Source organism: Pteronotus mesoamericanus, unplaced genomic scaffold (genome assembly GCF_021234165.1).
Source record: "Pteronotus mesoamericanus isolate MK-2021 breed Mesoamerican mustached bat unplaced genomic scaffold, CSHL_Meso_final scaffold_167, whole genome shotgun sequence".
NCBI classification, from domain to species: domain Eukaryota; kingdom Metazoa; phylum Chordata; class Mammalia; order Chiroptera; family Mormoopidae; genus Pteronotus; species Pteronotus mesoamericanus.
This window is the reverse complement of record NW_026555308.1, coordinates 14,815,522-14,827,795: the sequence shown is the minus strand read 5'-3', so window position 1 is coordinate 14,827,795 and position 12,274 is coordinate 14,815,522. Positions and strand designations below refer to the sequence as shown.

At 41.6% G+C, this 12,274-nt stretch overlaps 1 protein-coding gene across 1 annotated transcript in view; it reads left to right on the top strand.

Annotated features, from left to right (window-relative positions):
• Nucleotides 1-12,060, top strand: part of TMC7 (transmembrane channel like 7) — a 52,714-nt gene extending 40,654 nt beyond the window's left edge. Inside the window, exons 10-16 of the mRNA XM_054589245.1 lie at nt 840-957; nt 1,275-1,372; nt 3,009-3,195; nt 5,905-6,035; nt 8,284-8,439; nt 10,536-10,614; nt 11,995-12,060. Coding sequence (XP_054445220.1) covers nt 840-957; nt 1,275-1,372; nt 3,009-3,195; nt 5,905-6,035; nt 8,284-8,439; nt 10,536-10,614; nt 11,995-12,060 — 835 coding nt within the window. The remainder of the gene's footprint in view (nt 1-839; nt 958-1,274; nt 1,373-3,008; nt 3,196-5,904; nt 6,036-8,283; nt 8,440-10,535; nt 10,615-11,994) is intronic.
• The last annotated feature ends 214 nt before the right edge of the window (nt 12,061-12,274 follow it).

Here is a 12,274-nt window from a genome sequence, read left to right as displayed (position 1 = left end):
GAGGGAGAAAAAGAGGGAAAGAAACATCAATGTAATATGTGGTTACCTCTCACATGCCCCCTACTGGGCACCTGCCACCCCCCCACCCCCCACCCCCCCACCCCCCCCACCCCCCACCCCCCACCCCCCCCACCCCCCCACCCCCCCACCCCCCGCATGTACCCTGACTGGGAATTGAACTGGCAACCCTGTGGTTTGCAGGCGGGGGGGACTCAATCCACTGAGCTACACCAGCCAGGGCAAAAGCATCTCTTTAAAAAAAATAGCACTCTCGGCCCTCCTGTCTTGGATCCAACTTCCCCAGGCAGCACTTATCTGCACGGTTCATGCGGCTCATGCCAACACCCACACGTTTTCTTTTAAAAATAGATTCCTGTCTGTATGAGACTCTGCAGTGTGCTTTGTTCACTTCTCAATATATCGGACATCTCTCAAAACTGATACTTATAAGATTCAATTCTTTTCAGAAATGTAATGTTCTGTAAAATGTAATGTTCTGTAATGTTCTGTAAAGTAGTTATAATATAGATCCTGGAATTCCCAGCTTTCTTATCTTTTTTTCTTTCCTGCCATTTAAGAGAATGAGGTACCATAAAGGCAAAAATTTGCTGTTTTTAACTGTACAACTAACTCAGTGGCATTAAGTATGTTCCCAATGTTGAGCCACCATCACCACCGCCCATTTCCAGAACGTGCTCATCATCCCAAACAGAAACTCTACCCATTTGTGAGTTCGCTTTTAAGAAAGGCAGCTTCTCTGCCCCCAGCCTTAGTTCCAAGGGCCCAGCCTGCCGCAGGGCCTCCTCTCCTCTTCCTCGCTCCTCCCTGTCTTCCTGCAGGTGTGTCTTCATGCGGCTGGCCACCATCTGTGTGCTGGTGTTCACCCTCGGTTCCAAGATTACATCCTGTGATAACTACTCGTGTGACCTCTGTGGCTACAACCAGAAACTCTACCCGGTGAGGCTGGGGGAATGGGAGCATCCTGTTGAGCGGGTCATTTTGGAGTAATGGGCTCAAGGTGGAGAGAACAGCCTTGAAGCCATGAGTTTATATCTCAGTTGATCTGCTTTCTTACTGTGTAGCAGAGTCTGGCATGCCAGACACTTGTAAAAGCTTGAAAACGAAAATTTGTGCTGGAGCTCAGAGGAGCATTGGCTGATGGCCTCCGGAGGCAGCAGGATCAGGACACTGGATGGACACTGCGGGGAGCCTGAGAACCCGGCTTTCTCTGCCCTGAGTTGGGTCTCATTGCCTCTCCGTGTCTTTGGTTTCAGTGCTGGGAGACCCAAGTTGGGCAGGAAATGTACAAGCTGATGATATTTGACCTCATCATTATCTTGGCTGTGACACTCTTTGTGGATTTTCCTAGAAAGTAAGTTCGAGGGGTACCCCCCCTTTCCTCCCCTACTCCTCCCACCCCTGCCCCAACTGGAGGATCCTCTCACAGCTGCTCTCCAAAAAGCTCTGGCTGATTCCACAGTCCTGGGAACCACTGACAACCATCTGGTGACCTTCAAACAGCTCCAGGCCATCAACCCCATAGGTGCCCCCAAAAGGAAGTGTGAGGAGTGGAAATGGTACTGCTTTCCATGAGGTTTCCATGGAGATGACTTCCTGCCATTAGCACAGGCCTCAGTGGATACCACATTTCCTGATCTGGGGTCAAGCTGCAGCACTACCGCTTGATAGTCACGTGATCTTGGACAGCTAATTTAAGGTCTGTGTTTACTTTTCCACCTGTGAAATGGGGACAGTAACAGTACCCACATCACAGCACCATTGTGAGGATTAAATGAGAAAACGCAAATACAAAGAACAAAGTACAAAGAACAAAGTACAAAGAACACTCCATGCTTCAAAACTCAGCAAAACATTAACTGTCACTCTTATCATTATTATTACTATGCTGTCATTTTAAAAATTATTCTCAGCATTTCCTTGAGCCTTAAGTGAAACACTGTTCACTTAATGACTTTTTTACCCAGATGTACACGTTCTGTAAGCATGTCAGAAGTCCAGTGTGCCCTTAAAAATAAACATTAAAAAAGAAACTTCCCTTTAAAAATTATATAAATATGACATGAATAAATGCATAGTGAAAATTTTAAAATATTTAGAATGTAAATAAATACAGACGTCTAGTGAATAGTGAGAGTTCTTGTTTGTTACCTTTCCCCTTTACTCCTCAATCCCACCCCAGGCCCCAGAGATGGCCATGATTGGTACTTTGGAAAGATCCCCCAGTCCTTAAAAACAGAAGCACTCATTTGCATGAATACATATGTAGATAGACAGACAATCTTACTAGCAGTGTGCATTTCTGCTCCTTAAATGGGATCACGGTGCATCTATATTGGTCTGCAGCTTGCTTTTTATCTCCCATACAAACAAAATATCATGAACTTTCGATGGGAGGACACTTGAATTTCCTCATTTAAGGACTGTATAATATTCCACTGTATCCGTGGCTTATAATTTGTTGAGCCAGCCCCTATTTATGAGCGTTTAGGTTGCTTCCAGTATTTTTGCTAATACATGAAGATGCTATAGTGAAGAATAGTGTGTGTTTATCTCAGGCCCTTGGTCCTAGGGAGTCTGTAGGAAGCTTGTGGGATTCCAGCATGCTGGGTGGTGGGTCCTCCTAAACCATTTCCTGTGTGGATGTACATGACTTCATGGGCCTGAGTGGCAAGCCAGAGCACACATAAAGTGCATGTTGTTTATTGTCACCTCAACCCGGTGAACTAAATTGTGTTATAATCCCCCCATATTCCAGGTGAGAAAAATAAACCCCATCTAAATTTATTTGGCTGGTCAGTTGTAGATCTGAGACTCAGACCCTAGTCTTAAGGATTTCAGAATTCACTATCTTTTGAATCTTCCAGACTTGTGACTAACCAGTTTCCATGAGAGATCTGTGTGGTAAGAGCCTTGATTTTGTGGACATGGTTCTGTGGCCTTGGCAGACACTGGTGGTCCAAGTGAGAAATTGTCCCATTTGTTTCCAGGCTCCTGGTGACCTACTGTTCCTCTTGGAAGCTGATACAGTGCTGGGGGCAGCAGGAATTTGCCATTCCTGATAATGTTCTGGGAATCGTTTATGGGCAAACCATTTGCTGGATCGGAGCCTTTTTCTCACCCCTTCTCCCTGCCATTGCAACCTTGAAATTCATCATCATCTTTTATGTGAAAGAGGTAAGGAGAGGCGGGGATGGTGGGCTGATGCCCTGCACCACTCTTGACCTTGTACGGTGTTCAGCGTGCATGTTTGGAGCTCACCCGCATTCTGTCAGGTATATCAAAATTACACCCCTTATCTGATATATAGTTTTATTCTGGAAAAAAGATTTTCTCATCTTTATAATTTTGAGTTTTGGTAAGCATTGTTTTGCTCCCGTGATTTAAATGTCGTTTTTATATGTAACTGTTGAGTCGAGTTGCAGTTGATCGATCAGTTGACAGTGGTACATTTTGGTAATGTTTAACAAATGTTTATTAATTTAAATTTTGTAATTTTTTGTTTGGATTTTGGAGCCAGTGCATTTATTTCCAAGTTTCAATTGTCTGTGTAGGTCCTTGAACAGCTCCCAGGCCCCAGGCATTGTGTCTGAACTAAGGGCTCAGTGGGTGAAGTGGCCCTGCAGATGACTAATGCATCTGGGCTTATTAACCAAATTTCTTTTTTCTTTATTATAAGAGGCAGTATATCCTTAATATTAAACATTTAAACAATACAGATGTGTATACAATAACTCTCATTCCTTCTTCCAGAGGTACCCTCTGCTAACAAGCCCAACTTTATTGATTATCTCTTATGCTAAGGCCCGAGGATTCAGAAATGGAAATAATAATAGTATTAATAATAATGACAATAATAATAGCAAATGATAATAATACCATGTGCCCCCACTCTGCTGAACGCTGAGGAATGTGAAGTTCAGAGAGGTTAAATAATGGGTCCAAGGTCACATAGCTTATACGTGACTCCTGGGATTTGAATCCAGGTTTATCTCGTTCAAGAGCCACTTAACCTGATAAGCAGGGCCTTGCATTGGACCAAACTTTCATCCTGGATGTTTTGGCCTTTGAAGAATGTCCTGATGCTTTATTTGGAAACGTCAATTGGCTGAAGGCACCAAAGGAGAAATGGAGAAGAAAAAGCTCGTGGGAACTTTTTCCCTTTCCAGAAAATATTGGTTGGCCAGTGGTTTCCCAGTGTGCAGCACAGTAAAAATAGTGTGGGAATAATGGGCTGGGTGCTGGGCCCCGGGCCAAGTTCTGACACCCATTCCAGTCCTGACTGACCGGCTGCCCCAGACAGGACACCAAATGTCCTTAGTCCTCAGTGCCCTCTGCTCACAAGATGTTCTGGCTACTACTAAAGTCAGAAGAGCTTGATGTCTACTCCCAGTAATATAGCATTTAAAAATATTAAGGAGAAATATTATGCCTATTACTATACCTCTCTCCCCCTCCCCACTTGAAATTTCCTTCAAGTCGCTTTTCCCTCAATGGAAATATTTATTCTTAAATATAGGAAAAATAAATATGCTTATAAAACTTCAAGTAAAATATCTCTTACTCTTATAGATTATTGTGGATTCATTTAACATATATTTAAACCCCTATAAAGAATACTTTTTAAATATTATATTTTATTGTTATAATATTACACTTGTCTCCACTTTTCCCATCTTTGCCCGCCTCTACCCAGCCCCCATCCCCAGGCCATCCCCACACCGTTGTCCGAGTCCCTGGGTCATGCATGCATGTTCTTTGGCTAATCCCTTCACCTTTCATACAGTTCCCCCTCACTCCTCCCTTTCGACAGCTGTCAGTCTGTTCCATGATTCTATGCCTCTGTTTCTCTTTTGTTCTTTAGTTTATTTTGTTCATTAGATTCCACATATAAGTGAGATCATATGGTATTTATTTGTCTTTTTCTGACTGGCTTATTTCATTTAGCATAATAATCTCCAGGTCCATCCATGCTGTCCCAAAAGGTAAAAGTTCCCCTTTTTTACTGCTGCATAGTATTCCATTGTGTAATTCTACCACAGCTGTTTTATCCATTCCTCTACTGATGGGCACTTAGACTGTTTCCAGAACTTAGCTACTGTAAATAACACTGCTATGAACATAGGGATATATATATTCTTTTGAATTGGTGTTTTGGGATTCTTAGAATATATTCCCAGAAGTGGAATCTCTGGGTCAAAAGGCAGTTCCATTTTTAGCTTTTTGAGGAAATTCCAAACTGTTTTCCACAGTGGCTGCACCAGTCTGCATTCCCACCAACAGTGCACCAGGGTTCCCTTTTCTCCACATCCTCACCGGCACTTATTGTTTGTTGATTTATTGATGGTAGCCATTCCGGTAGGTGTGAGGTGATATATCATTGTGGTTTTAATTTGCATCTCTCTGATGATGAGTGATGTTGAGCATTTTTTTCTAATGTCTCTGTGCCACCTGTATGTACTCTAAAGAATACTTTTTAAAAAAACTTAAATGAGATCATACAGGACAGAATGCTGATGTCTTTCATTTCACAGCGCTACATAAGATGTAAATCTTGCTTTCTTGTCTTTTCTAGGGGCTACATGGTTTTCTATTGTATGGGTGGTGTGATTTAACCTTTAAGATCTGCTTCTCCATAGCTATTTTTGTTGCCTCCAGTTCAGTTATTCCCTGTTATTGACACCAGTAGCAGTCAACATCTGCATACATGTATTTTGGCCCAATGTTGGGGTCTGGATTAAATATTTTTCACTTTGATCTATTTGCTAACTGCCTCTAGAAAGCTTAGACCAATTTACATTCCTACTATAATGCTTCAATGTGCTGTGCTCATTTATCCTCAAGGAAGCTGTACTCTTAACTTTTCCTTTCTTTCTCTCCCCTTAGATCAGTCTTCTTTATACCTGCAGACCCTCCCCAAGGCAGTTCAGAGCATCCAATTCTAATTTCTTCTTCTTGTTGGTGTTGTTAATTGGCCTGTGTTTGGCAATAATACCATTGACAATCAGCGTGGCACAGTAAGTACCACTTTGTTTTCTAGAACATTTCAGTGCTTCCTGACATGGGCCTCTTTTATGTTAAAGGGTCCAGTGCATTTTCTACGGGTTTTCCTCACAGTGCACTACCCTTGGTTGTCCGGTCAGTAAGTTGCCCCTAAGTTAGCCAGGCCCACCCTGTTTGGGAAGCTCCCTCTGGTTGCTGGAATGTCACGGTCAACTTTCAGAGCTTGGGCTTGCTGGGTGGCCATTATTTTTAAGAGTGCCAGTTGGGTCTGTCCCATCCAGCTCCCTTTTCCTGAGACTTCTCTTCTAGTCCCATTATGGATTGTTTCTGATTATGAAGATAATACACAGTCATTGTAGAAAACTTGGGAGTATAGGGAAAAAAATAAAGAAGCAGGAAGTCACCCATGTTCCTGACAACTTTCATTAAGGGTTTGCCCTTAGTGAACATTTATTTAGCACCTTCTCTGAGCCAAGCAGTGCGCTAGCTAGGGATATAAAGACACTTAATATACGGCATAGAAATGTAGGGTCTGGTGTGGAATTCGGAAAGAGCAGAAGTGCTCAGGGCTAAGGGTCCGAAGTTGGGGTTTCAATCCCCAGTGGTGCCACTCCCTAGGCGTATTATCACTTATACCAGAGGCCAGCAAACCTTTTCTGTAAAGGGAAAGAGAGAAATAATTTAGGCTTTGTGGGCCGTATGGTGTCTATAAGCAGCTGTAGACAATATATAAACTAGTGAACATGTCTGTGTTCCAATAAAACTTTATTTATAAAAAACAGGAGGTGGGCCAGATTTGGCTCGTGGACTGTAGTCTGATGACTTACACTGCCATGGAATTTCTCTTCTTTATCTTTAAATTAAAATCCTTAAATTTTGAATCTGTTTCTCACATTTTATTTTTTAACTAACTTGACTATATATTTTTATAGTACTATATATTATATATAAAAATTCAAATAGTACAGAAGAGTGTAAATTAAAGAGAAAAAAATACTCTTTATCTTCACTTCTTAGTCCCACTCTCTGCAAAGGTAACCACTGTTAGCATTTTATGAATACTGCTGGAAATTCATTATGAACAATGTACTTATTTTTAAAAATACATATTGAATAACTATATAATCCTGTTTGGGCTTATTTTTTTTCTTTATTTTATATTGTGCCATTATCCATGCTAATGCATGTAAAACTCTTATTCTTTTGAAATATCTTTTAGCTTTGATTTTTAAAATATAATAAATATATTCACATGACACAAAATCCATAAAGTATAAAAGAATATATTGTGGAAATTCATTTTCCAATCCTATTTCCCAACTATGTACTTAGTTTCTCTCGAGGAGACAGCCATTTCTATGTGTGTCTCTGTCTCAGTGGATCTTTAGTATTCTGTTGTATGAACGAATCATAAATTGTTCACCCATTTCTTTAAACAACACTTAGATTGTTTTCAGGAATTTATTTTTATCTGTAAAAATAGGGTTTCAGTGGGAAACCTTCTACATAGATCTTTGTAATATGAATGTAGGCAATTCTTTGTAGGGCTCAAGTTAATTTTTTCCATCATAATTTTATTTTTTCTCTACTTTGTACTTTGAAAAATTTCAAATCTATGGAAGAGTTGGAGAAATAGCCACAGTGAAAACTCAAATACCCTTCAACTGTCCCATTTTGCTACATTTGATTAACCCTTTGAAACTGAGTTGTAGGCATCATGACATTCATCCCTAAATATCTGAGCATGCAGCTCCTAAAAGTAAGGACACAGTAACACTGTCATACCTAAGAAAATTAATGCTAACATCATATTCCTGCCATTTTCAAATTTCTTCAATTGTCCCCAAATAGTCTTTCATAGCTTTATTTTAAAATGAAAATCTTTCAAGTTTTACCCATTGCTCTTGGTTATGTGTTTTTAGTCTCTTTTAATCTTTGATGTTTTGAAGAGTCCAGGCCAGTTTCCTCATTTCTAAATAAGAGACTGGAAAATAGAATCCCCCCATTCTGGATTTGTCCAGTTATTTTCTCATGGTGTCATTTAACTTTGTTCAGTCTGAAATTCCTGTAAATTGGAAGTCACGTCTAGAGATTTGATGAAATTTCAGGGTAAGTGTTTATGACCATAATATTCCAGAAGGCCACGAGGTCAGGCAGTTTCTCACAGGTTACTGTTAACAAAGCCTTCTGGGCATGTAGAGGAGGAATGCTCAGTCTTGAAGCACATCTCACCTGAGCTCCTTGTCCTGTGTATCCTGGCAGCATCCCTTCCTCAAAAGCTTGTGGGCCATTCACCAACTTCAACACCAGCTGGGAGGTGGTTCCCAAGACAGTGGGCACCTTCCCCAGCTCTCTGCAGTCCCTGGTCCACGGCATCACGTCGGAGGCCTTTGCAGTACCTTTCTTCATCATCATCTGGTGAGTGAGAACCACCTGGACCTCTGTGAGTATTCCCTACTGAAGCCCGTGGGCTTCTCTCCACTGGGAAATGGGAGCTTACCTGCTACACTTTAGGTGTTACTGAGCCTCTCCGAGCCTCATTTTTCATCTCTAAAATGGCCATAATAATAGCAATTCTTTCAGAGGATCATTGAGCCAATTCAGTAAGATCCCACATACAAGGCACTTAGCTCAATGCCTGACTTATAAAAACCCCAAAAATGTTACCTATTATTATTACTGATTATTCAAAAAATCACTTGCTTTTTGAAAAATAAACTGATTGCCCCTGGCCCAGTGGTTCAGTTGGTTGGAGTGTCATCCTGTTCACCGAAAGGCTGTGGGTTCAATTCCTGGTCAGGGCACATACCTAGGTTGCAGGTTTGATCCAGGTCAGGGTGCATGCGAGAGTTAACCTATCGATGTTTCTCTCTCTCTTTCCTTTCCTCTCTCTCCAATGTCATGGACTAGGTGGTTTATAAACAACAGAAACTTATTTCTCACAGTTCTGGAGCCTGGAAGTCCAAGATCAGGGTGCCAGATGACTGCATGCCCCTCCTGCAGCTTACAAACTTCTTATTGTGTCCTCGCAAGACAGAAGGGGACCAGGAGCCCTCTAGAGTCCCTTTTATCAGGGCACTAATCCAGATACCAAGGCTCCACCCTCATGACATAATCACCTCCCAAAGACCCCTCCTTCTAACACTGTCACATAGGGTATTAGCATTCGAACATGTGAATTTAGAGGGGCCACAAGTATTCAGACTGAGGTTGAACAAGGCCGTGACTATACCGCTGTCTTGTTTCAGTTCTCATGCCATAAGCAAGAGTCCTTTTTTTGCAGTCTATTTGGTGTCATGGTTCTTGTATTTTATGCTTTTAGTTGGTGACTTAACTGTTTGAAATGGCCCCAGATGTAGTGCTGAAATACTGTCTGGTGTTCCTAAGTGCAAGAAGGCTGTGATGTATTTACAGAGAAGATATGCACATTAGATGAGCTTCATTCAGTCATGAGTTACAGTGCTGTTGGATGTTAAGTTCAATGTTAATGAATATTAAATAAGGTGTCTTTAAACAGAAACAAGATTATGTGTTGATAACTTTTCTCAAAAAACAAGAAACATAAGACAACTTATTGATCAGTTGACAAACATGTTGTGACCGCTTATAGGAAACTAAGCCTGTATTTCCCCTAAGGACATTGGTTCAAAATCCACGAATTCAGTGTCCCTGGAGACTCTATAGAATATAACTGCCACAAATAACTGGAGTTGACTGTAGCTTACATGTATTAACTCATGAAATCACCACAATTACCCTATGATGTAGATAGACAATGTTACAGTGAAACACCACCATAATGCAAGAAGTGGGTAAAAAAATACATTTGTTAAGGGCAGGATCCCTTTGATGAGATAAAATGACCTCGGAGAACTGTGCAGTCAACCAACCTGGAATTCCAAGGACCCTGGAATTCAGCTACTCCAGCTGAATTCACCCCAGCTGTAGTTTGGCTGGCACCATCTGGTGCTGGTTACCTGATCTGGCTTCATCATCCTTGGGGACCATTCTTGTCCTTGGCCATGAGGACTTCCAGAAGAATAGCGTTGATATCAGTGATTCCAGTGGTCCTCTTTTCCCCAGCCCTGTCTGGGGAGGCTGCACAGGAACCACCTCTCCTTCATGCAATGAGCTTGCCTGCTGTTCTCCTCCACTCCACTTGCTCCCCTCATCAAAAATAATATCTTCAGTCACTCTCCATTTGAGATTTAGGGCTGCACAGAAAACAGGAGCCAATGACCAATTGCTTTTTATTAAAAATTGTATTATCCCAGGCTTGATACCACTGGGTTTTACTGTATTTCCCCCATTTTACAGATGAAAAAATGAGGCCAGAGAGATTCCACAGTGATCATTCATCGCTTTATCTCTTCCTGATGCCCTCTGCTTGAGAGAGGTGTGGGTTTTCTTTTTCTAACCAGTAGAACTGCTACAGGTGAAAGCTGTTGGGTTGTTGTTCTTGTGGCCTTCAAGTGGTACAAACTCCCTAGTGACCACTGCACCTTGTGTTGCAGCCTCGTCATGTTTTATTTCATTGCCCTGGCCGGAGCGCACAAGCGAGTGGTCGCCCAGCTCCGAGAGCAGCTATCCCTGGTAAGGAAGTATGCAGGTCTAGAGGGTTGTGGCTGGGGACGTTTACCCAGGACACCTAACGGTAAATGACACTTTCCCCAGGGATGCTATGGCCCCTCCGCCACCTATGCTTTCAGGCCAGGCCTCCTCCAACTTCATTCATTCAGTGACTAATTAATTCCTTCAACATATATTGGGTTGGCCAAAAAGTCCACTAGGTTTTCCCATAAAATAAAAGACACATTTTTCACTTTCACCAATAATTTTATTGATTTGGATATTTTGAGTATGTCGGATATCTTCTGCTATTGGCTTCTTGTGGATAGAGGCCAGGGGTGCTACTAAACATCCTCCAATGCATAAGACAGACCCACAGCAAAGAATTATTTGGCCAAAATGTCAATAAACTTCGGAAACCACTTTTGACACATTTGATCAGTCACAACACCTTCTCCATACACTGAACAAATGTTTTGTTTGTGTTCCAGTTGCATTTTTACCTTTCTTGAAATAGTAAAGCGTGTTGCATTAAAAAATGTTACATATATTCTTCTATCTTCAATATTAAAATGGCTACATAAGAATTCACCAATTCTGGTGTTTTTTTAAATGCATACTGATGTGACAGCTGTCACAATACAATCAAAAAAATTGTTTTGAATGAAGTTAAAGACAAGTAAACACTAGTAGAGCCATCATGTGGAAAAAATTAAATGAACTTTTTGGCTAACCCAAAATAAGCACTATCTGTGTGTCATATTGTGTGGGGATACAGTGGTGAAAAAGGGAGACAGGATAGATAAGTTAAAAAAAAAGATAAATTCTGATAACAATAACTACTGTGAAGATAATACAAACAAGGTAGAGACACAAGTGGGCCATTTGCTGCTGATAGGTGGTGGCCACTGAAGATCTGTTGAGGAGGTGGCTGACATTGCGGTTAAGACTTGAATGATGAGAAGGAGCTGATTATGGGAGGCTTGGGGATGAGAATAATAGGCAAAGTACAGTGAGGGAAGGAGCCACGCACTCCTGGGGGCTGCGAGGGAGGGTGGTGTGGCTGGAGGGGCAAGATGATGCTGGAATTGCAGCCAGGGTCCCGACATAGCCAGATGGCTCTGGTCAGAAGTTTGGGTGTCATTCTGAGAGTGACAGGAAGCCATTGGAGCGTGTGAAGTAGAAATCTGATGTACATTTTGAAAAGGTTATTGGCCACTCTGTGAAGAAGGGGCTGTGGAGGGGTCAAGAGTGAAAGAGACAGATGAGTCTGGAGACTATTACAATCGCCCAATGTTTAGTATCCTCAGCCTCATGTCTCATGAGTAATTTATTAGATTGAAATAATGATATTTGTTTCCAACTATATTGAATGTACTCTTGAACCTATTTCTTTTGTTTTAGGAAAGTCGTGACAAGCGTTATCTCATCCAGAAACTAACAGAAGCCCAGAAGGATATGAGGAACTAACTAGACTAATGGTGAAGATGTTGCTACATGTTGCTTATAAGCTGACTTAGTGACCTGCCGAGCCTACAAAGTCCACCTGGATTTTGAGTGAAATTTAAAAAAATATATTGTTTTGGAATTTAGGCCTTTCCTGAGGATGACTCCATATGTGCAGCTGCAGTGGCCATGTTTACTTGACCCAGCTCCTACCTAGGGCTGTAGTGATTTAGAAAAG